This window comes from Leptinotarsa decemlineata, unplaced genomic scaffold (genome assembly GCF_025532065.1).
Source record: "Leptinotarsa decemlineata unplaced genomic scaffold, Ldec_3_MD MMD2_tig00000035_RagTag_RagTag, whole genome shotgun sequence".
Taxonomy (NCBI): domain Eukaryota; kingdom Metazoa; phylum Arthropoda; class Insecta; order Coleoptera; family Chrysomelidae; genus Leptinotarsa; species Leptinotarsa decemlineata.
Genome location: NW_027412540.1, coordinates 2,466,868 through 2,493,668, shown reverse-complemented (window position 1 = coordinate 2,493,668; position 26,801 = coordinate 2,466,868). Strand labels below are relative to the sequence as shown.

The 26,801-nt window shown below is 38.9% G+C and overlaps 2 protein-coding genes and 1 long non-coding RNA gene across 4 annotated transcripts in view; all 3 read left to right on the top strand.

The window, feature by feature from the left end:
• LOC141480959 (uncharacterized) overlaps window positions 1-1,799 on the top strand; it is a 202,422-nt gene extending 200,623 nt beyond the window's left edge. Inside the window, exon 9 of the mRNA XM_074171722.1 lies at window positions 35-1,799. Coding sequence (XP_074027823.1) covers window positions 35-53 — 19 coding nt within the window. The 3' untranslated portion in view covers window positions 54-1,799. The remainder of the gene's footprint in view (window positions 1-34) is intronic.
• LOC141480961 (uncharacterized) overlaps window positions 1-26,801 on the top strand; it is a 160,996-nt gene that overhangs the window by 87,481 nt on the left and 46,714 nt on the right. The window lies entirely within an intron of this gene.
• LOC111504085 (uncharacterized) overlaps window positions 12,590-26,801 on the top strand; it is a 25,294-nt gene continuing 11,082 nt past the window's right edge. For both annotated transcript variants that reach the window (XR_012464668.1, XR_012464667.1), the window contains exons 1-2: window positions 12,590-17,350; window positions 25,213-25,348. This is a non-coding gene — a long non-coding RNA (uncharacterized lncRNA). The remainder of the gene's footprint in view (window positions 17,351-25,212; window positions 25,349-26,801) is intronic.

Genomic DNA, 26,801 nt, shown 5'->3' with positions numbered 1-26,801 from the left:
TTTTGCTACCAAATTACTCTTAGAATACTTTCAGCTGTCAAGAGATGATGTGAATGTCCCCAGCTCCACCTACATTACTACCAATCAACACACCTCATTCATCAATAATTTGCAAATATTGTGGGGTGATATTCTGCTTTTGCAAGTGGAGTCTTGAATGGCATCGATCACATCGTCAAGAAGCACATCTCTTGAGATGTTATGAAAAATGATTTTATCCCCTGATACATAAAATATACGTAATTACACAAACTTTTGCTTTTATTTAGTTTCATTGAGGGCTATCCCCTCCCCCTACCCTCAAATCATAAAATATATTTAAAAACTTTCAAATTCAAATTTTTTTTCACTTAATATAAAAACATGTTGATGTAAAGTTATATAATTCTCTCTGCTGTTTTTCAAAATATTCTCTATATCAATCAACCCTATAATGTGAGTGAAGTATTTGTTACATTCGATAATGGTGGACATAAAAATGAATCTTGGCCCTCAAATTGGGTAAAAATGATTTCATCTACAGTCAATGATGGTCAATTGACAGTTTTGGGTGTTGAAATACCAAAAACTTCAAAATTTTGGAAATTAAGACTCATTTTTGATGATAGAACATTTGGTGATTCACATTGGAGAAATGTTAAAGAAAGATTGATTTCCACCACAGACCCATCACCTCTAAAAGTTTGTGCTGAATCTGATATGAAAACAATTTCTGGTCTGATCTACTTCATTACAAGTGTATCATTCCTGCAAATATCCAAATTTTGTCTCAAATATCTACATAAGTTGAAACCGTTGATTTCACAATGAAAACGTTCACTATACACGAAGAACATAATGAAATCCATTATATGATTGTTTGGAGGTTTGCCTACCATGAATCGAGAAGAAAATTTTGGGAATATTTGGCAGTTGATCGAATGCGTTTCAGGAGGCGTATTGAAGAATCTGCAAAACTTATTAATCCTATTTTAAATCAAATACATCGAAAAAATATTTATGAATCAAGATTTTTGAATAAATATTTGTAATGTGTTTAATTTTTTTTTCATTCCAACCTGAGCCACAAATCAATGAGATTGAGAAATTTCCTCTAAGCCTAGGGAAATTGTAATTTTCACGCTTAATTTCAAAACCTGGCAACGTCTCATAAGTCACATCACCGTACAAACCGATGCTATCTCTATCTTTCTCACACTCATATGACTAACCGAACCATCAACGTTGGACGTACACACCCTGTATTTGATGTGTTTTCCATTAACACCCTGTATTATTATTATTATTGCTCTTATGCCCAAATTTAGGACTAATTCGAGGGCCCAAATCGAGGACCAACTCGAGGACCTAAATCGAGGACCAATTCGAGGGCCCAAATCGAGGACCAATTCGAGGGCCCAAATCGAGGACCAATTCGAGGACCCCCCAAATCAAGGACCAATTCGAGGACCCCCCAAATCGAGACGTCCAAGTAGGACCCATCACGAAAACCTACACCAAACACCCGTCACAACACCCTCCCCCCTGTCAATTGTCATTCTTTCCTACACCCACACACACGCAAAGACTGCTCTTTGCACCACCCCACAAACCTCGCTGAGGGGTTGTCTTACTCTTCTACACCACCACCACCACCGACGACAATGACTAACGACTTCTTGCTGGACCATCGCCATCCGACTCACCATCCGACTACGCGAAGTCAAAATGACGCCAAACCGGCATTGACCTCCTACTGTCAGTCTTTAAAGTGAAAGGCCTATCCTCCAAGTAATGCCTATAACGCTTAATGGCCCACACTATCGCTAAGCATTCTGCTTCATTGACATGATAATTAAGTTCAGCCCCCTTCAGCTTCGCGCTGGCATGGCTGATTACTTTTCGGACACCGTCGACCTCCTGGTATAGCACGGCCGCCATTCCAATACCTGAAGCGTCTGTCTGCACGGTAAATGGCAATGACATATCTGGACGGGCTAACACCATTGGTTCCGACGTAGCTTCTTTAATCTTCACGAAGGCTTCTTCAGCGGCTGCAGTCCACTGCATCTTGCCGTTCTTCAAGCGCTTCGTTTGCATGAGGTCCGTCAGAGCCCCTTCCAGCTCCGCGAGCCTGGGTATGAACTCCCTGAGCCACCCCACGACTCCAACGAATCCTATTAATTGCTTCAAGTTCTTCGGCCTAGGATACTCTCTGATAGACAGAACGTGTTTCTCCATCGGCCGGTTTTCATCCTCTGTGATGACGTGTCCTAAATATTCCAATCTTCTTTGAGCGAAGTGGCACTTGGCTGGACTACACCATAGTCCATGTGCCCTGAACCTTTCCAATACCAATCGCACATGGTACAGGTTCTCTTCTTCGGTCGCCGAATAAATGATAACATCATCCAAGTACACTTTCACGAACCGGTCCACGTATCCTACTAATACTTCCGTCATCAGACGTTGGAACGATCCTGGTGCATTGCATAATCCGAACGGCATCGAATTGAACATGTAACAGCCTCCCTCAGGAGTCGCAAACGCTGTGTATTGCCTTGACCGTTCTTCCATTGGCACCTGCCAGTATCCCGATTTCAAGTCTAGGCTGGTGAACACTTTCGCCTGTCCTAGCTCTTTAATCGTCTCATGGATATCAGGCAACACTGATGCTTCTGGAATCGTCTGGCTGTTCAATCGCCGATAATCTACACAAAATCTTGCCGTGCCATCCTTCTTCGTTACTATCACCACCGGACTCGGTATGGCGAATAGCTCCTGCTGATGACCCCTGCTGCAAGCATCTTGTCCACTTCCTCTTGAATGAGCAGCTTCTTTCCGTCGCTCACCTTGTGCGGACGCAGTTTAAACGACGTGTCGTCTCTCAGCCTAATCTGGTGCTCTCCGGCTCTTGTGATTGGCTGGCGTGGCGATTCATAGAAAACGTCTGCAAATTCCTCCAATAATCTTGAAACTCTTCTGCCAATTTCTCTGGCAATTGCTCCAGAGTCACCTCAGGAACTGGGTACTCCTCTGGTGGTAGGCATCCCGCCTCCGACCAGAAAATAGTTTGCCTAGGCTTCCGGCCAACATAAATCGTCTTCAGCGAGAAGTCGACCATTGCCTCGTGCGCTGTCAGCCAAGAGCACCCTAGTAGTAGATCTTCTACGAGGTCCTCAACAACATGCACCGTCACGTCGTAGGGTACGCCCTCTATGAGTACCACGACCTCAGCCGTGCCCGTACTCGACGAACCTACTCCGGCACAGGCCAGTTGAAAGGATGTCCCACGATCAGTCTCTACGCTATGAGTGTCTGCCAACGCAGATCGGCGTAAAAGATTCAGCGAACTGCCACTGTCCACTAGTGCTCTGAGCCGCTGATCTCCTATTCTCACATCTATCCTCGGCAATTTTCGATGCAGGTCTCCGATTACGTTACTTCTGCCTTTCAGGATCGGCTTCATTAGGTAACGGTTTCCAGCTTCCGTGCGCGTTCGCCGCAAAGGTCCACTTCCTTGTGGACCAGCCGAGAGTCCCTCCCCTTGACTACAACTACCAGTCACACCCCCGGCTTTCGTGCCACTCCTAGGTACACCGGTTGTGCCTGTAACGCACTTCGGCTGCCGCTCCTTCGGCTCCTTCGGGTTTGGTTCAGCAATCGCCGCATCTATCGGCGCTTACCTAGTATCGGCGCTTCTTCGCAACCGTGTCGCTACCGCCTTCTGAGATCGGTTTCATCGAGAACTTCAGGGTAGCTTCCGCATGCTTTCGCCGATATCCACTGCCCAGTGGATCTGTCAAAATGAACTCCTTTAGGTCTGTCATTGGTCTACTATTGGCTTCTAGGGTCTTGGCGGAGCAGGGACCTCTCGGGGTTTGCTCGGCTTCACCTTCCGCCTCTCTGTCGGCTTCCACAGTCCGGGCGAGGCAGGGACCGCCCTGGGTTTGCCTGGCCACTGCTTTCACCTGGTTGTCGGCTGCGGCTCCTCCGGGAAAGCAGGGACCTCCTTTGGTTTGCTTAACCACTGCCTGTGCCTGGTTATTGGCATCCATAGTTTTGGCGAGGCAGGGACCTCCCTCGGTTTGCCTGGCCACTACTTCCGCCTTGTGCTGCGGTGCTTCCCCCTTGCTGGCCGGGCAGGGACCCCTCAGGGTTTGCGCGCACCTGGGTTCGGCTTTGCATGTTGTTGGCTGAGGGTTTCTATCAAACAAGATTCCCTCAGCATCAGCCACTGGCTGAATCGTTGGCCGAGGGTTTCCATCACACAGGATTCCCCCGACATCTGCTGCTCGCTGAATGACCAGACCTGAGTCCACTTGGCTTCGACTACCAGTCACGCTTCCAGTTCCAGTACCCATCCTAGGTACACTGAAAACGCCTGTGGCACACATCAGCTCCCATTCCCTCAACTCTCTTTGGTTTCGCTCCACAATCGCTCTGGTATGTTTGCGGGTTGGGAGCACAGCTGTAAAGCTGTTCTTCCTTTCTGGAAGGGCTCCTTTCCTGCTTTGAGGTATGCCTCCTTCGCAGGGCTTCAGCCTGTCCAAGATAACAAGTTGCCTTTTCGAGAACATACCTAGTAACATCTTACTCGTCTCTCCGACACGACGAATAATTTTTTCCAGCCTCTGTCTTCGTGCTGCTTCTTGTGATCCGGGTGTCTTCCTTTCCACTCGTTGATCCGTCCTTACATCGATGGGTCCTTGCGTGGCAAGCACAGATTTCTCCAACCTGTCATGTCCTTCCACAACCTCGACTCGACTTGCTGGTCCACCAGGCTTGAGTCCACTTGGCTCAGTCTGGCTTTCCTCGACGGTGTAGCCTACTAACCTTTCGGACCTAAGTCCTATTGGGTTTTCAAAGTCTTGGCCACCTGACCTACCAGATCTGGGTCCCATTGGCTTCTCCTGGGGTTAGCCACCAAATCTGCCAGAACTGAGTCCCTTAGCCTTGTTCTGGGTTTCCCTATTTTCACGTTTGACGCCTGCCGGCGATCCAGGCTTGAGCTTGCCAGCTCCTGCCTGCTCCAACACTACATTTCTGCGTTTAACGCCCGCCGGCGGTTCCAGCTTGAGCTCCCCAGCCCTCAGCTGCTTTTCGACTCCATTTACACGTTTAACGCCCGCCGGCGGTCCAGGTACAAATCCTTCCCTCGTTGGGTGGTCCTTCCACCATCGTTGGAGAACGCCCCTCAGGACGAACTCGCTCCTTGGCAGACAGTGCATTCACTGCCTGCCCTTCGTCGTTGAGCCGCCCTCGGGAGTCCTCTTGCAGCCCCCGCTGGCGTTTCCCGACGGTCGCTGCTCCTCGCTGTTGTCGCGAGGCCTAGTCGCTTCAACCACCCGCGCGACTGTATTCTCGTCAGGCTTTGCCTTCGCCTGGTATCGTCTTCCATTACTATTGGCAGTCGTCTGCCGCTGCTTTGGGCAATCTCGGACCCAGTGAGGTCCTTTGCAGACCAAGCACCCTGATGGGGGTACTGGCCTGCCCTCACCTGGCCTGTTACTTCCTATATTCCTGGTTTCTGGGCTCTTACTGGCCCATATCGGCTCCTGCCGTTGATGAGGTTGTTGAGGCAGGTCCTCTCTTTGACCTCCTCTATTCCATCCTCTATTCCATCCATCGCTGCTACGACGAGGCTCTCTGTCCTCATGGTAGTTTACTTTAGGCGGGCCCTCTCTTTGGCCCCCTTTGTTGTGGCTTCCCGCGTTGCTACTACGAGGCTCTCTGTCCTCGTTGTAGTTTCGTCGATTTGTGCCATTGCTATTATCCTTAGCGCTACCTCTTAGCAGTGACTCAACAGCCACTGCCTTCTGGGTTGATTCTTCAACGCTCGTAAACGTGTGGAGTTGAAGATGAACCTTCACCTCCGAACACATTCGATTTAGTATGAGTTGAACAATCCTTTGTTCACTCATGTCAGGGTACAGCCTCCTGGCTAACCCAAGCTTACTCAATATGAACGAAGTCACGGCTTCTCCTCGTTTTTGGTCCACCCCGTATAAACTACTTTCCAATGAACTCACTAAGAGTCCGTTGTTGAATCGCTCCTGTAGGCGATTAGTAAAAAATGCCCAGTCCAGGGTCATATTCTTGTAGGGTGTGAACCATTGTGCAGCAGCTCCCTTCAGCCATTGTCCGGCTGTCATAGCCCATACCGAAGGGTGTAAGCCGCTCAGCTGTTCTTCAGCTTTCTTGCAAAACTCCCTTGGATCCTCGTTGTCCAGTCCACTGAACGACGGTAAAGGGGTTTTTACTTTCTTTTCCATTTGGGAATCGCTTTCCGCGTCTCTCTGCGGCTCTCGGCGGTTTTCTAGAACCGTCACCAATCGGGCGAACAGTTCTTCCATCTTGTCTACTGGCTTAACTACTTCCAGTTTTTCAACTTCCTGTTGTTTGTTTGGTTTTGTCAATGGCACTCGTGCGCTAGCTCCTGAGGGTTGCATCCCCTGTGCACCCCCTACAGCTGTCTCGCACCCTCTCTGAATTGACAATCCTCCCCTCTGCATGTTTTCGAGGTTTCGTACCTCCCATGCATCTTCAGTACCCGCCCAGTACTGGTTTACTAAATTGTTGCTGTTAGGCGCCAGAGTGTTTTTGAAAAACTCGGGATTACACACAACCCGTTGCTGTTCCGCCATTGTCTCCCCCTCGCGAGTTCGGGTAGGCACTCTGGCCTTCCTGAGCACGTCCTCGTGCTCCAGCCTCTTACGTTGGGCGACATGTCCTCCGGAACCGTATCGATCGGGGTCGGTTACTTCCTTCAGGGGGGCGTGTCCTGCGACTCCGCCCCCGCCGACCACGCGTACCGTTCGTCGTTGCTGCGGCCGGCTGGCCTCCCAGACCTGAGCCCTTGGGATTTCAGGACTCAGTTCCTGTCTGGGTGCAACGGGAGGTTGGTTCGCTTCAGTTAGCTCATTTCTATGTATAATCTCCTTGTGGAGGTACTGACCCCGCCATGAGGCCACCCCCAAGCCTTTCTCGGCTTCAGGGTGACTCCCTGGCATTCCTCCACCCCCTAGAGCTTCCGCTAGGTCGTCAGTATCCGGCTCGAACGAGATGCGAGGCGCTCCTGTGCGCAACGCACCCCTCTCCTCCCAGGGGTCGCTAAATGCTCCGACCTGGGGGCATCGCGACGCCTGGCGTCGGACGACCTTTGCTTCAACGCTGTCGCTTACTTCCGTATTGCCAGCGTCTCCAAAGCCTTCTTTGCTTTGGACACGCTGTCCTTCACCGCGTCTCTCGAAACACTCGTTGTTTCGAAAGTCCTGTCCGGCGATTCTTTCTTCGAAACATTCATTGTTTCGGGAGTCCTGTCCATGGTAGCATGAATCTCTTTTCGGGTTTGACAATGGCTTTGACATTTCCCTGGTTACTGTGGTCACAGGATGGCTGTACACCCTGTGAAATCCCACTCGTGGTGACTCTACTACGTAAGTAGGTGTCACCGCCTCAATGTTTTCAGTCAAAACCTGTCGTTCGGGGAAAACTCTCAAATCTAGAGGCAGACAACCCGCCGGTTGTTGCCGCCGGTTAAAAATCTCAAATCGTTCCGGTTGCTGCGGTTTCGATAAAAAACGCTGTTGGCTCCTTTTCGGAGCCGATCTCAGCATAGGAGATAACGTTTCTGTATTTCGCATCTCGCTAGACCCTAATTGGGGTTCGCGCTGTAGATGATTTCTGGGAGAGACCGTCCTGGGCGTTGACAATTCAACTCGCATCTCGAGTAATTGGCGTAGACTGGCCTGGTGCGGGCTCCTGGTCCTGGAGAACACCTCTCCTCGGAGACGATGTCCATTTTCTCGAAGTAACGTCTCCTGACGTTCTCTGGCAAATGTTTCCTGATCCATTCGCAATGTATTCGGTGTGTTTCAATTCCTAAAGCGGTTTAGTACAGCATCACTATTTCGCGGAGTTTTTTCGCGATTTGAGGACTCTGTCCTTTGTGTCATGTCGAATTCTCTAGCTACTCGACTTGCTGAAAAACCACCAATGCCCACGGTTTGTCGCTCTGCGACCAAGGGAGAGGCACTGCTGTCCTCGTTCGTCGAAAGAATACGCTGAGTAGGACCTGGCCTCAGACTCGCTGATCCTACCGGAGTTCTAGGAATACTGTTTCCTGAGAAACCAGATTCCAGGGGGGTTCCCTGTCGGCTCGTCGGAGTCGCACTCAGGCGGCTAAAATTGTCTGACAAGAAATGGGTTTGACCGAAAATTGTGGTCTCGCGATTTGGCATTGATGTATTTTCGGCAAGTTGCGCTCGCGCGTGTTTTGCCCTAGTCTGCATTTCGATTTCAAAATCCCTAATATGACTCTGACGAGGAAATAGTCAGAGGGAAGGATTTACGGAAATCTAATGATTTTAAGTTCACCCTTGGATCGCGAAAGCTACTTTCCTATCCAAGGCCTACAGGGTGAACTGAGCTAGTGATTTGGGAACAGGGAGCCTAACGGTTGAACAGCACCCTAGGATGAGGGCCGCTCGCAGGATTAGGTAGAAGGGTATCGCAATCCTGGAAGGTTCCAACGGTTAGGTTGAGTCGTTCGCCCGAAGGACGTAACTAATGATGTCTTGACCCTCCCGAGTTTAATCTCGAAACACCTCGATCTTTAACACCGCAAGGCGATCGGGTGGGGTGAGACCGGGCAACTTTAGTAGGGACCTGCTCTTCCTTTGCAGGATTTGGGCTGCTTTCCTCTGGCGGGGTGTCAAAAGGAACCTGGGCAAACGTAAGGTATGGTTATATGCACTGCAATTAATATCCACCCAGTAATCCGCTCCAGTATCAGCTCTAATGATTTCCGCAATCCTAGGATCCTTCGAATAAATGTCCAGCCACTGGTCTGTCCTGATTTATCCTCTATCGGTCCTAGAGATTCCTAATTCCGGTGAAAATTCTTCCAATTCCAGTATTTACTGTTAACCGCAGATCCCTAACGACTCCTGTGTTGTGCTGTGTCTCTATTAGTTCTGAAAAGAACCAGAGACTCGAATTCATTCAATGTAATCCAACCGCAGCTTGAAACTTTTAAAATATCTTCGAATATTTAAAATCGCTGTTACTCGTTCACTGTTCGAACTTCGACTAACTATCGTGAGCTGACGATCATCTTCATTTCATTCAGGATTTGGAGACCAGCTCCCCTACCCTTTTGGCTGATCATTGGCCTTGAGATGGACCAATGGGTACATGACTGATGGATGACGGCATGAAGTCCTTAGACATCAGTGCCGCCCTTCACGGGATACCCCTACCTGGCTGGGGTGGGATGGATGAAAAAGTTATTCATCCTTTAACGGGGGACATGAGGGCCTCATTCGACAGAGTGTCGGGGCCTTCTATATCGGGAGGGGTCGTCTACAGCATAATCTGTGGCTTCCCTAACTAACGGGTTTTCGTGAGTTTCCGTTTTTTTGAAAACTCTCTCGACTAACTATCGTGACTTGGAACTCCGCATATTTATCCTAAATAAACGGGCTCTCTTCCGCGCCACTTTCAGCCAACCAGAGATCGCAAAAGCCGTGCGATCCTGCCTGACCTACTTTCAATAGTTCCACTACGAAAAAAACTCATTTCGTATGGATTTGCCAGCGTTTACGACCTGTTTTTATGCAGGCGCTGGGCTTTGAAGTGGGAATACCGCTCTGCTAATTTCCATTGACGTCTATATGCCGCTGTTTCTGTCTCATTCTTTTCATGTTTCGTTTCGCTTCCTCAATTTGCGTTGTACGATAAATGAAATCTAACAGTCTTCGGCCTCACTCGGAAATCTTCGGGAAATCACGAAAAACCTAATTTTCGTTTTTCCTTGATTTCATATAGAACTCAGCATCCTAAGACAAAAAGTCTTATGCCGCGTCTCGATATTCCTGTTCCTTCTTGCAAAAATATGCGTTTGAAAAATATTACATTTTTCAAACTCAAATGCTAATAAAAATTGAACCACGAGCCCTGGAAACGTGATCGAGGTGTCAAACGATATCTACTAAGAATCTCTATCGATGCTTCTTTGAAGAGAGCACGATTTCCCTATCTAGCTAACTGAAAAAGCCATTTTCCATAAAATCAGCTTTTTCCCTATTTAAAAATTGGCGAAGGCTAATAATCTTGCAAAATATTTTTCTATCGCTTAGGAAACGACATTTCACATCTTAATTTTCGAAACTAAGCTGAAATATCTTGGGAAAACCAATGTTTTTTCCACATTTTCTTAATGTTCATTCTGAGTGGGCGGTCCTTATACTGGAGCTCGTGAAATTTCAAACTAGTTTTGTTTCACGACAGGCCAAACAAAGCAACGGAATCATCATCAGGGCCAACTGCGATTTCGTGTCATCGTTGGAAGACCTTGTGATTACAAGGACTAACTCCCAACTTCGTCACGGGAGCAGCTATAGCAAGCTGCGTGACATCCGGGTCCAAGATAAATAAAAAAAGATAGAGGGATATTGAGTGAGATGGTATTATCAATGGAAAAAGGTTATTGGACATAGCACTCATAGGAAGGTGGGCAAACCGCAGACACGTGTTTATGGCTATTTAGCCTTCGTCAGTACGGTACAGCCAAGTGTAAAGGATAGACAACACTTGGTTGCAAGAAAGGGGCCAAACAAAGAAGCAAGCGGAATCATCATCAGGGGCCAACTGCGATTTCGTGTCATCGTTGGAAGACCTTGTGATTACAAGGCTCCTTTCTTGCAACCAAGTGTTGTCTATCCCTTACACTTGGCTGTACCGTACTGACGAAGGCTAAATAGCCAGAAACACATGTCTGCGGTTTGCCCACCTTCCTATGAGTGCTATGTCCAATAACCTTTTTCCATTGATAATACCATCTCACTCAATATCCCTCTATCTTTTTTTATTTATCTTGGACCCGGATGTCACGCAGGTTGCTATAGCTGTTCCCGTGACGAAGTTGGGAGTTAGTCCTTCGATGACACGAAATCACAGTTGGCCCCTGATGTGGATTCCGCTTGCTTTGTTTGGCCCCTTTTTTGCAACCAAGTGTTGTCTATCCTTTACACTTGGCTGTACCGTACTGAAGGCTAAATAGCCAGAAACACGTGTCTGCGGTTTGCCCACCTTCCTATGAGTGCTATGTCCAATAACCTTTTTCCATTGATAATACCATCTCACTCAATATCCCTCTATCTTTTTTTATTTATCTTGGACCCGGATGTCACGCAGGTTGCTATAGCTGCTCCCGTGACGAAGTTGGGAGTTAGTCCTTGTAATCACAAGGTCTTCCAACGATGACACGAAATCGCAGTTGGCCCCTGATGATGATTCCGCTTGCTTTGTTTGGCCCCTTTCTTGCAACCAAGTGTTGTCTATCCTTTACACTTGGCTGTACCGTACTGACGAAGGCTAAATAGCCAGAAACACGTGTCTGCGGTTTGCCCACCTTCCTATGAGTGCTATGTCCAATAACCTTTTTCTATATATATATATATATATATATATATATATATATATATATATATATATATATATATATATATATATAGACAAAGAAGATTTTATCGAGTGTTTATGATATACAAATCAAAAAATGAACAATTAATGGACATAACACTCCAAAAAGGGGGGGCAAACCGCGGACACGCGTTTCTGGCTATTGGCCTCATCAGCGCGGTGCAGCCAAGTGTAAAGATGGGCAACACTTGTTTGTCGAAAGCAGGAAACAACACAAACAAAGCCCCCCCTTTTTGGAGTGTTATGTCCATTAATTGTTTATTTTTTGATATGTATATATATATATATATATATTTATCTATTTATATATATATATATATATTTATATATATATATATATATATATATATATATATATATATATATATATATATATATATATATATATATATATATATACTGATATCATTTTAGATTTTTTCAAATCCGTAATGGTTTTATTTGCTTTTTGTTGTATTGATATCAGAAGATGAAGCAAAAACCTTACATGATTTATAATTCCATATCACCCAAATATTATGGACTCCCTAAAATACATAAACCTGATTTGAAACTGAGACCCATTATTTCCTCCATTGATGCTCCAAATAGCAAAATTGCTCAAATGGTCACTAAAATTCTCACTGATGTTTATAATTATGAAAATGAATTCTATATTAAAGATTCTTTCGATTTTTCCAATTTCATAAATGAAAAATCACTACCTCCTGGTTATATTCTGATCAGCCTTGATGTGATTTCACTTTTTAGCAATATACCTATGAATCTAGTGGAGAAAAGTATCATCAAAAGATGGAATGATATAAATGAAAAATGTTCAATGAACCAAAAAAAAATTATTGAAATAATTGGTTTCATCTTCAACTCAAGTTATTTCTCTTTCGAAGGTAAATACTATAAACAAATTCTTGGTACACCAATGGGAGCTACTATTTCTCCTATTATAGCTCAATACGTAATGGACGATCTTTTTGAAAACATACTTCCCAAATTGAGTTTTAAAATTCCTTTTTTAAAGAAATATGTTGACGATGTCATCTGTGCAATACCTTATGACAAATCTAATGAAATTGTTGATGTTGTCAATAGATATGATAAGAAGTTACAATTCACTATACTTTTCTTGATACAAGAGTTATTCGTAAAACTGATAATTCCTTGATTACAGATTGGTATGTCAAACCTACTAATTCAGGAAGATATATCAATTACTATTCCTTTCACAAAAAATCAAATCAGTTGAAATTATTTTAATACTCTGTTTGAAAAAAAGAATAGAAAAATTAGTACACCCTCCCTCAAGCAAAAAAATCTCAGACTTCTTAGAGACATATTGATCGATAATTCTCATCCCAGAAAACTTCTTAATAAAATAATTTTCAATACTGGCAGTAATACAAATTCTGATGTAATTAACAGAAATGTATGTAATGATAGTTCACCTATCAATATTTCTTATAAATCTATACCTAACCTTGGAAATTTATCTTCAAATATCATAAAACTTTTTCATAATGAACAAAATATCAAAATATGCCAAAAAAATATCAAAACTATAAAGAATTTGAATACTAAATTGAACGATAAAACTGATACAACAAAAAAGTCAAATGTGATTTATAAAATTCCTTGTAATAATTGTAACTTGAATTATTTTGGAACAACATCTAGAATTCTTAATGATAAAGTAACTTCACATGAAAGTGATATAAAGCTCAATAAAAAATCATGTGCATTAGCACAACACTCTATAGAAGCAGGTCATAAACCAAATTACTCTAATATCAAAGTTTTACATACAGAAAAAAATATTTCCAAACGCCTTTTTCTTGAAATGGTAGAAATTAATAAGTCTTCTGATTGTATGAATAAGAAAACTGACATTGATAAATCTCAGCAGTATATATAGTAATTTACTAGAACTACATCAAAAACATAATAATAATGAAAGATGTATCAATCAATAACTCTTTCATTACAGTAAAAAATTATCAAATCATCATACCGATTGAAAAATGACATTTATGTGAAGGTATGACATTTGTCAAACCCACAAAAAAATCGTATACATGTTAACTTTTACGACAATTTATATCTTCAATTTATTGTTTTTCATTCATTTTTACTGTAAGTATGATTTGTAATGTTATTCAAAGGCGAAAATATTCAAAAATCATTAAATTATAGGCCCTGAAGAAGCTTCCCATTAGAAGCGAAAGCTTGTCAAAGTAAAGCAGAGTTTGATTTTTTGACTGAGAGACCCTGTTAATCCATTTTACCATACATTTCTCCAGTCGCTAACATGTATATATATATATATACAGAAATATTTTCAAAGCTCAAAAGAAAACGCGGTTCAGTGAAATATAAAGCAACTTGTTTCGTAAAATATCTGAACTCGGTTAAGGTTATGTTACAATCGAACACTACGATTGAAGATCGAATCATATTAGAATTCCAGGACCGGTTTCAGAATTTTCAACAACTTTCCGCAGAATTTGAAGAGATTCAAATTGAAATTGAATGTTTGTGTGATGAAGACGATTCAATATACGAATCAATATATAGAACGCGAAGAATTTACTGCTATAATTTCTTTAAATACAGCGGAGGGAAAAATTATTTCAAACAATTTGAATCCGAAAATTTCTGTTACTCAACAAACGAGCTCTGTTCGTACACAAGATGTTTCCCTCGAAAACATTAAATTACCTGATATAAAATTGATGAAATTCAATGATAAATTTGATAACTGGCTCAAATTCAAAGACACTTATGAGTCACTGATTCACAAGGGTACGTCTATCAATGACATTCAAAAGTTCCACTATTTAAGAGCATCGCCCGAAGGTAACGCACTCAAAATTATTCAGTCCTTAGAATTTTCTGCTAACAATTACATTATAGCTTGGGACTTGATTTGTAACAGATTCAATGATTCTCGGTTATTGGTTAATAATCACATAAAGCACTTTTCGATTTAGAACCACTTACAAAAGAATTGTCCACTTTCCTATTTCATCAAAAATTATTTTAAGGGATTTTTATGTAGACCTTTTGACTGATTTTAATACAGAAGAAGAGGCAATTTTAGTATACAAAGAGATTTCAGACATTTTGATGACTGCTAAATTTCCTTTAAGGAAGTGGATGTCAAATAGCCCAAAAATATTACAAGAATTCATTGATGGAAATGATTCAATTAGCGTAATAGCACTAGGCGATAACGAAAAGTTAAAAACACTAGGAATACGATGGAATAGCAAAACTGATTTACTCACTTATCATATTTCTGATTATTTAAATAATCGAGTAACGAAACGAATTGTTTTAGCAGAAGTAGCAAAAATATTTGACCCTTTAGGTTGTGTGAGTCCCTGTATTATTATTGCAAAAATATTTATTCTAAAGCTATGGTCATTAAAATAGAGTGGGATGACGATATCCCAAAAGTTTCACAATGTCAGTGGATTCGCTTCAGAAATGAATTAAAATATCTAAATCAGATTCAAATTAACAGACACGCAATTTGCCCCAATATGGTAAACGTTGAAGCACACGGGTTTTGTGATGCATCTCAAGCCGGGTATGCAGCCTGTATATATTTAAGTAGCACAAACCGCTCAGGTAAAACATTTATTAAACTGATTTGTACGAAAACAAAGGTTGCACCGTTGAAAACCAGATTGAGTAGGTATACCCAAACTTGAACTATGTAGCGCACTTATGTTAGCATGACTCGTGAAAAAGGTGACAAATGCCCTCACTATTGACATACCTCATACGTTATGGTCTGATTCGCAAATAACTTTATGCTAGATTCAAACTCAGCCAAATTTATTAGTAACATTTGTCCAAAATCGAGTGGCAGAAATTCAATCCTTAACTCGTTTTGATGCCTGGCGTTATATCAACACCAAATAAAATCCAGCAGACTTAGCATCGCGACGAATTTTTCCTAATAGAATCGTTGAAAACCATTTATGGTGGAATTGCCCAACATGGCTATCATTGGACAAAACTGAATGGCCAACATCTTCGATTTCAATTTCTTCAGAATATATCCCTGAATTCAAAAGACAAGTTTTTTTGTCCACTTCGAAATCAGAATCTATTTTTCATAAATTTTCAAACTTACAAAAATTTATCCATACAGTAGCGTACTGTTTACGTTTGATTTTCAACTGCAAAGCATCGCAGGAACACCGCTTGACAGGTCCATTAACTGTTAAAGATTTAGCATGCTCAATCTTGTAAAGCTTTCTCAGTATGAAACTTTTTCACAAGAAATTTCATTGTTAATGTCAAGCAAGGAACTATCTCAAAAACATAGATTGATACGACTTTCTCCATATTTAGATTCAAATGGATTGTTGAGAGTAGGTGGACGATTAAAAAACTCATCACTCAGCTTTGATAACAAGCACCCTCTTCTTCTAGCAAAGGAACATGTTTTGACAAAATTAATATTTGAACAGATGCATAAAGACTCACTACATCCAGGTCCACAATTATTATTAGCAACCGTTCGTCAAAAATATTGGACTATATCGGGAATGAGCATAGCAAAGGGGGTTACACTTAATTGTATCAGGTATTTTAAATTTCGACCTGAAGTTGACAATCCGATCATGGCACATTTGCCAAAGGAAAGAGTAACATGTACATCTCCATTAAATATAACAGGAGTCGATTACGCAGGTCCGTTTATATTGAAGGATAGAAAAGGGCGCGGTTCTAAATCAATTAAAGGCTATGTATGCCTAATTATTTGTTTCTCCACAAAGGCCGTTCATCTCGAACTTGTGACAGACCTAACAACAGAAACATTTATTGCCGCCCTCAGACGATTTACATCACGTCGTGGCAAACCTAGTCATATTTATTCAGATAATGCTACAAATTTTGTGGGCGCAGTCAGGGGTTGAATCGACAAAACATTCCGATGAACCAGCTGTCCAGATAACAATTGCTTCAGCAGAGTTTTTGCGCTGGTCACGAGATTATTTGTCGCACTTGCAGCAAAAAAATAAGTGGAATACACAGTCTCAGACCGCAACAAAGGGTTCTCTTGTGTTAATCCAACAAGATAACTTACCACCACGAAATTGGCTTCTAAGCAGAATTGTCAAACTGCATCCAAGAGATGACGGCATCGCTAGAGTCGCAACTGAGTTACATTATTCCCGAGCCAACCCTGGACTAACCTGTTTATTTATAGATAACAACCGGTAATTGCTGACATTGCATTCTTGCCGAACTTTATCTCTTAATTGTTTACAACCATTGTTTGATGTTTACAACCTATAACATATCATAAGCATTTTAACCCAGACTTATCTTTTGATGATTATGAATTCTACCCGGGAATTATCTTGCATAGTAAGAACTTTTCCCGTAAATTATCTTTTTACCTTTACCAATGTCATAGTGTGTCTATATAAGCACATGAATTGTTATTGTACATAATTAGTTTGTGACCAGCTTTCTATTTGAATAAAGCACATAGTGAGGTCTGAATAACTTTTATTTGTGTGAAGTTCAATTAGTCAGAGTTATAAAACTAGTTCAACATTACTGGTGCTTCTACGAACCCCAGACTGCTGGAAGCACAACGTAATTGGCGCAGTCGGTAGGATACCTGTACAGACAGCAAGCAACTTACTGCCTGGTGATTACCAAATCTTCGACAGGAGCTACAAGACCAAACCACAGTGTATCGGAAGAGGACTGGATATTCTCTTGCGTTGCACGGGGCTGATTCTTGGACCGAATATTCGAGAAGAAGCTGACAACCATCTAGGGACCGAATATTCCTGGACAGGTTACCAGAACAAAGAAAAGAAAGACAAACAGAAACAAAAGAAGAGACCCAGAAGCAAGGGTAAGACTCTCAAACAATTCCTTCGAACTTTTTTTTTTGCATTTATACCATATATCCTTATTTATCTTTATATCCTTAGTATTATAGTGAAGTGAAATAATTATTCTCTGATATTATTATTATTTTTATGTTTCGAGATATTTTGGAGTTGAGAAAAATAAATAGTGACGCTAGACAACAAATAAGAACATTACGAAATAATTCAAATTCAGACTTAGCTAATCTGAGTGAAAGTTTGTCGTCTTTGAGCTTGAACTCTGATAATAATATCATGGCTGAACCAAATTATCAACAATTGAGACTATTTTTGGATATTATTCCTACATTTAACGGAGACCCGTGTGAACTAAATAACTTTATTGCTGTATGTGATGAAACATTTCAACAATACAACAATGAACCTCAGTTTATAAAAAAATTAATATTTAGAGCTATATTGAGTAAACTTGAAGGAAAAGCTCTCACACTGATAGCCAGCCGTATTGAATTAGACACATGGAACGAAGTGAAAGAGATTTTGAAAATCTCATTCTCTGATCAAAGATCTTTCAATTGTCTATTACAAGAATTACAAAGTTTGAGACCACAACTTAAAGAAAATCCTTACAGTTTTGGTGTTCGTTGCCAATATGTGAGAAGTTTAATTTTTTCTTCTATCAATAATGACTCAAACATGACTAGAGACGCAAAGGTTGCACAGATTGACAACATCGAAAAGCTAGTGTTGATCACATTTTTGAAATATCTTCCATCAAACATTCAAACTAGTGTTCGTTTGAAAAATCCTAATTGCTTAGAGGAAGCTATGAAACAATTTATCGAGGAAGAGAATTTTTTATCCTTGGTAAATGAAGGAAGGAAGAATTATACACAGTCATATACACAGTCACTATCAAATCCAAATTTGAAACCACCCATGGAAAAATCATATCAACCACAACCCAATTATTTACAGAAAAAGATTATTCAACCAACCTTTTCTGCATCAAATAATTTTCAAACACCACAATTTCGAAATTATAACCAACCACAATTTGGTAATACCCAAAGACAATATTTCCCAAGTCAACCAATTCAACTGACACCTCGACAAGTGCCTCAAAAATATTTTTCAAATCAACAAGTATTTGGTAAACCTTCCAATGTAAACGTTTGGAAACAAAAAAATCAACAAGTGAATAATAAACCAACACCAATGTCTACTTCCACCAGACATTTAAATACACAACAGAATTTCTTTCAACCACAATCCAAACCTAATTTTCGTGTAGAAGAATTACATCATGATGGGGCTTCATTACCTCATCCTTCTGAAGAATATTTTTATTTTGAACAACCAAATAATGATTCTGAATCAGAAATAGAGTATCAAACAGAGTATCAACAAGAAATAAATGAAGAATTTGAAAATGAAGGCTTAATAATAAATAATGAAGATCCCGAATTTCATGACGAAAAACAAAATGAAAATTTTATTTTACTAGCCTCTGGAACGGAAAAAACTTAGAAATTAATAATATGGAACAAAGAAAATTACCATATATTAAAATTTTAGGATTTCCAAAACCTCTAAATTTATTAATTGACTCTGGCAGTCATATTTCTTTAATTAATCCAGTAGTAGCTAAAACTTTCTTTCCAGAATCTATTGTTATGAAACCCACTGTTATAAAAACCTCTTGTGGACAACAAATAACGAAATACGAAGCTCATATTCCAGCTTTTGCAGAATTTTGCACAAATGAAAAAATTATTTTCACATTATTTGATTTTCATCCATTTTTCGATGGCCTGATAAGCTTCAGAGACCTTCGTAATATGGGTTTCAATTGGAATTTGCAAGAAGGATACCTATATCGGAATGATATAGCTATTCCAGTATATCAGTGTTCACCTTCAGACTATGACAGTTATACAATAACAGTAAATGAAAAAGAAATTTTGAGAACAAAATTACCAACAAATGCTTTGACAGATGGAACTTATTATATTCCAAGAAAAGAAATAAATTCTCACTGTTTTATACCCGAAGGTATTGCAACAGTAGAAAACGGACATACTTTAGTTGAAATTCATAATGTAAATATTGAGGACACATATGTCAAACTCAGATGCCCTTTACAAGTTTTTCCAATTGATGAATTTGAAATATGTCAGGCTGAAATAAGAAATTTTCATCCTTACATAAACCAACAAGAAATTGAAAATCTCCTAAGAATCGACCATTTAAACGAAGAAGAAAAATCTAATTTGATTAAGTTATGCAAACAATTTTATACAATATTTCAATATCCTGATGAACCTCTATCTGCAACCACACAAACAAAGCATGTTATCAGAACTACTGATAATGAACCAATTTTTAACAAATCATATAGGTTCCCAGAAGTTCATAAGGAAGAAGTACAAAATCAAATTTCTAAAATGTTAGAAGATGGCATAATAAAAGACAGCGTAAGCCCTTGGTCTAGTCCCATATGGATAGTACCAAAGAAATCAGATGCAAGCGGAATAAAAAAAATGGAGAATTGTTGTAGATTATAGAAAATTGAATAATAAAACCATTCAAGATCGATTCCCCATACCAAATATTGATGACTTATTGGAAAAATTAGGTAGAGCCCAATACTTTACCACACTAGACTTAGCTAGTGGTTTCCATCAAATAAAAATGCATGAAGACAGCATTGAAAAAACAGCTTTTTCAACAGATTTAGGACATTTTGAATTCATGAGAATGCCCTTTGGCTTAAAAAACGCGCCATCAACATTTCAACGAATGATTAATGAAGTTTTGAAAAATCAAATTAATAAAATTTGTCTTGTATACATGGATGATGTTATTATTTTCTCATCAAATCTAGAGGAACATATAATAAATCTCAGAGAAGTTTTCAAGAAATTTCAAGAATATAATTTAAAAGTTCAATTAGATAAGAGTGAATTTTTGAAACGAGAAGTTGAATTTTTAGGACATGTTGTAACAACAGAAGGAATAAAGCCAAACCCAAAGAAAATTGATGCAATTTTAAAATTTCCTATTCCAAAAACACATAAAGACATTAAAAGCTTTTTAGGACTCATTGGATTTTATAGAAAATTCATTGACAACCTAGCCAAAATAACAAAACCACTCACTCTTTGTCTTAAGAAAGGTAAAAAAGTGGAACATACAAAAGAATTCATTGAAGCTTTTGATCTATGCAGACAAATTTTGTGTAATGAACCTATTTTAATCCATCCTGACTTTTCAAAAGTGTTTACTTTAACAACAGACGCAAGTAAGTATGCAATAGGAGCAATACTTTCTCAAGACGGAAAACCTGTATGTTATGCAAGTCGCACTCTCAATCCAAATGAAATAAATTATTCTGTTATCGAAAAAGAATTATTAGCAATTATTTGGTCTGTGGAATACTTTAGACCTTATTTATTCGGAAGATTCTTTAAAATACGATCAGATCACAAACCTCTCAAATGGTTAGATAATCTAAAAGAACCTAATTCAAAATTAGTGAGATGGAAATTATTATTATCCGAATATAACTATGAAATCGAATATATAAAAGGTAAAGACAATGTTGTCGCGGATGCCTTATCTAGGAATCCACAAGATGATATTTCTATCATAAATGAAGTCGGAGATATAGATGATATCATTAATGAATTTTTGAATGATGTCCTTGAGAATCATACTACAACAGCACATTCAGCTGATGAAATTCCCTTACTGACTTTTCCCTATGCAGAGAAACCTTTGAACTTTTACAAACATCAAGTCATAATAAAGATATCAGAAGCCTCACCAGTACCTCTTTGTATTAGAGAAAAAGTCTTTGACAATAATAGATATTTTATTAATTTGAGAAAGAAAAATATAGAAGAAGACTTAGAAAATTTTATAGCAGAACTGAATAATGATACAACTTATCATTTATACTTTCCCGACAAAGAACATGAAAAATATTTCCTGAAAATAATTCAAGATAAAATTATTAACTTGCATTCAAAATTGATTATTTGTTCAACAAAAGTGAAGGATGTAACTTTACAAAATGAACAACAAGAAAAAATAAACTATCACCATGTTTATAAAACAGGTCATAGAGGAATTACTACAACCATTGAATCAATTAGAAAAAATCATTATTGGCCAAACATTGTCAAGGATATAACAAATTATATCAACAACTGCAATATTTGTCAAAGAACCAAATATGAAAGAAAACCTAATGAATTTCAATTTCAACCTATTCCTGTAGGTACCAGACCTTTTGAAAGAGTTCATATCGATACATTGTCGATAGCAAAAGAAAAATTTTTAACCTTTATTGACACGTTTTCTGAATTTGCCCAAGTATATCCAATAATGGGAGCAAATTCTATAAACATTCTTGATGGATTACTGATTTTTATTTCACATTACGGAATACCTCATACAATTGTGTGTGATGGTGGCAGCGAATTTAATAACAATAACTTTCAAGATTTTTGTAGGCTACATAAGATACAAATTCATGTAACAACTCCAAGAAATCCTAATTCTAACAGCTACATTGGAAGATTTCATTCAACATTTCTTGAACAAGTAAGAATAAAAACAAGACAATACCCAACAGAATCCTTGAATAATTTAATACGATATTCAGTATTACATTATAATAATTCGGTTCATTCATCCACCGAATATACTCCTTTTGAAGTCGTAACTGGACACTTCAATTCAAAAGATCCTTTCGATATAACTGATAAAGATATTGTGACGAAATATGTTCAAGACCATAAAGAAAACTTAAAGAAGTTTTATGACAAAATGAATACAAATTTGGAAGAAAAGAAAACTGATCAATTAAAAAGAATTAATGCTGATCGCAAAGAACCTATGACAATAACACATCAAGATCAAATATATCTCAAAGAAGAAACTAGAGATAAACTCGCACCCAAGTTCACTAAAATTGAGCCAGTTGCTCAAACGAAAAATAAAGTTAAAACTGAAACATCTAAATATTCTAAACACAACTTGAAGAAACGCAAGCAATACTAATATGCTTATTTCTTCATATATTTTCAGATGGACTTAATGTTCATACTCTCGATCCTTTTAATCATTCACCCTATTAATGGATCCATTCAGAAACTTAATAACCCAATCGTACCTATTAACGTAGGAAAAACAAAAATCATTGTGAGCAAGCATACATTTGTCAGTTATTTGAATATTACTGAATTCTTTGAAATGAAACATCATATCGATACCCAACTGAGTTTCATTGCTAATAAGCAAGGCATAAGTAATCAGTCAGACTTACTTTTACGCCAAGCTTTTACTTTATCTAAACAAATTGACCATCTTTTACAGACAATAAATCCACACATTGTTAGCAAACGCGGACTGATAAATATTGGTGGAAAAATATCCAAATGGTTATTTGGAACCCTTGATGATGAAGACGGTAAAAGAATTGATATGATCCTAAATCATATAGAAACAAACAATCACTTACTTAAAGACGCAATAAACAATCAGATATCTATTGCAAAAGAATTTATGACACAAACAAATCGTACTCTACACCAGATAAAATCAAATATAATCATAACTATGAACCTTATTGATAAATTCCAAGAAGAAATCAATGAAATAAATATTTTACATCTGATAATTGATTCCCTTATCAACTTGCAAAGTCATTTAAATCAAATAGTAAACGCAATTACATTTGCAAATTTTCATCGAATACATCCTACATTTCTTTCATTAACAAACTTACGTATTATGATACAAAAATTGAATATGATATATTCTACTGATCAAATAGCTACATTCAAAAATCAACATAGCTACTATGCATTCTTAGGAATACAATTACTTTTTACTAGTGAGAGGATAATATTTCTCATACACTTTCCTATTTTGATGCTCATTGTATTCCAAACGTATTTCCTTTATCCTATACCACTTCTAAATAAAATGATTTCACCTCAGAAACCTTTCCTTACCTTGAATGAGAGTGGTGAACTTTACCAATATCACGATGAACCTTGCCCAGAGATTGAAGATTTGTGTTATTGCAACAATAACCTCCAATCCGAAGAAGATTGTATTGTCATGGTCATTCTGAAGAATGAAGCCGCCAACTGTACTACATTGAATGTCCACTTGGAAAAAGCCATTGCAAACCAAGTCACACCATGGAACGTCTTATTCTCGACACCGAGCAATGTCATTATAACTGAAAGTTGCTCCGTCGAAAACCATCATGAAGTCAAACCTGGGAGTTACCTCATTACAATCCCAGAAAACTGTTATTTTCTCATTGGCAATGAGAAATTTTCTCATGGAAATGATGAGCTGACACCGATGAAAGTCATCCAGCTTCCATCATTAAATATTTCCCGATTGTACACTAGACCTGTACCAGTCAAGCTTACCAAGATGAATTTAGAAGAGATCCAACATCTCACAGCGAAAATGAACACCCACCATGAAGTTTTCCTGCCAGCCGAGCCTGTAGCAGCCTATTCCATGCCCATATGGACCATTATCCTCATTTGTCTGGCACTCTGCATAGCTACATACTTTGGGGTAACATGCTACTACAAATCATGTTACCCATACAACTTCATTACCTACTTGAGACACCAGAGATCCATTCCTCCACTTGATGACTTCGAGCTGACCAACCAGCAGACCCAGCCTAGTCAGCCCAATCTGCCCTAGGCTTCCCTTTTAGGCGGGAGGAGTTACATTATTCCCGAGCCAACCCTGGACTAACCTGTTTATTTATAGATAACAACCGGTAATTGCTGACATTGCATTCTTGCCGAACTTTATCTCTTAATTGTTTACAACCATTGTTTGATGTTTACAACCTATAACATATCATAAGCATTTTAACCCAGACTTATCTTTTGATGATTATGAATTCTACCGGGAATTATCTTGCATAGTAAGAACTTTTCCCGTAAATTATCTTTTTACCTTTACCAATGTCATAGTGTGTCTATATAAGCACATGAATTGTTATTGTACATAATTAGTTTGTGACCAGCTTTCTATTTGAATAAAGCACATAGTGAGGTCTGAATAACTTTTATTTGTGTGAAGTTCAATTAGTCAGAGTTATAAAACTAGTTCAACATTACTGGTGCTTCTACGAACCCCAGACTGCTGGAAGCACAACGTAATTACTGTACGAACTCACAACGGCATCCTGAAGCGAGCCATACCAAGACTTTGTCAGCTACCAGTGCACGTGAATAGTGACTCATAATGACTTAAGCTAACAGACATTTGTTTTGTTCCTTTTTGTGTTTTTTATTTCAGAATATTTGTTTATTTTAATAATTATGTTGTTGAACTCACAGTTCAAGGTGGCAGTATGTTCACGAATTTCTTTCTTTATATTAAATTTTTGTAAGTTCAGCAACAACGCCAACGACAGTGTGTTGGTACGTAGTGATGCTAGGGCGACGAGACAGAATTAATTTGAATGTCGAGCGTAATACAGTTATGCATTCGTTTTATTCATTCAACATTATCAATTAAATCAGCTCAGATTATACAGTCCACTCTATTAGACTGGACAGAAACCTTCACAATACGTGAAGTAGACCAAAAAAATCCAGAACCTATATCTTATTTATCTCAGAAGGGATGCGGTGCAACTTTTAGTAGCCGTTGCCATGAAGCAGATTGTGATTCTGCATTCAAAACCCATAAGAATTTAGTGGACCATTTGCAGAGAATTCATCTGCTGAAGTTTGAAACAGAGTGCCATGTCATGAAAAATATAAATGTTTTGTTAATGCTAAAATCAGAATAACACTATTTTGAAAATTATTTTTATTTATTTCAGATTTTGACATTTGGAAATCAAATACTGGAACAATTAACAATTGCTCTTATGTTTTGAAAAGTAGTAATGCTAGTACTATTGGTGAAATAGTACAAGTGCAACAGGAGTACAACAAATGAGTACTAAGGAATAAGCAGTAAGTGAAGTACTGAAGAAGTAAGCGAGTACTAATTTGTTAAGTATTGAATGTAAAGGTATAGAGATTAGGTACAGAGATGCTACATGAATATGGTATAGTTCAAGTAAACGATATAGTGCCCCCTACCTTCCAGCAGTTCCCCTTTAATAAAATAGTTAGGGAGCTAACTAATTTTGTTATTCAATAATCATTTCTGATTATATAAGAATCACAATAACTATAATATATGTATGTATGTATATATATATGTATATAATAATTCGTGGACACAACACTAAAAAAAGGGGGGGCGAACCGCGGACACGTGTTTCTGGCTATTGGCCTCATCAGCCCCCCTTTTTTTTTGAGTGTTGTGTCCACGAATTATTTCATTCTTGATTTGTATCATACACACTCGATAAAATCTCTATCTATATGTATATATATATATATATATATATATATATATATATATATATATTGCGGTAAAGGGTCGAATAGACCCACTCACTTGTGACCTAACCTAACCTAACTACTTACTCACATATATATATATATATATATATATATATATATATATATATATATATATATATATATATATATATATATATATATGTATGTATATATATATACATATATACAATCGATCGCTTCAAAAATACTTCACTAACTTTCGTCGAAAGCTTCTGATAATTTCTCTTCCATATTCTCCGTTTCACTATCATTGTCGTCATTTAAATCAATAATGAATTTATTAACACCATTGATATGGAAGTGTCCAATCTCCATATAGTCAACTCTGCGTTATTGTCACACTCGTTATCATTAGTACTTGTCCAAGGACGCCACACTTTAAACAAATAAACATTTTAAGTAATTATAGCTCCAGCAATATCGAATTTCAACACTCAAATCGCGATCAGTTCCTGAACTGATCATTGATTGTTGTCAATGCCGTCACCGTAACATGACTTCAAATTTAATTTTATGACTTTTCAGCCAATCATAAAACTCGGTTAGTAAAAATTACCCAATACGAACCGCCAATTCTTCAGTCCACGTGGACTAATTCCTAGAGGCATTAGTTCTTTGTGTTGGTTTTTTTGGCCTTTGAGTTCGCCGATAGCTTTAAGATTACTAGGTCGGTTACTTCGACAATATTTCAAAAATGGAAATAAATATTGGTAAATATTTGTTTTGAGGGCACCAGGCGATTTTGAAAAAAATTTGAATGTAATTACGAATTTTGATGCGTAGATTACGAATCCGAAGAAAAAAGCGGCGCTCTCCCTTATTTACAAAGTTACCACCCTTCAAAGTTCAGAAGAGGGAAACTTTTTAGACTTCTTTTTCACAATACAAACTATTTAACAACAAAAGCATTTATTCACTAGGTCACTTTTACACCTTATTCCCCCTTTCTTTACACTTTTCACTTCAGTGAAAAGTTTATGGCATAGTTGGTACG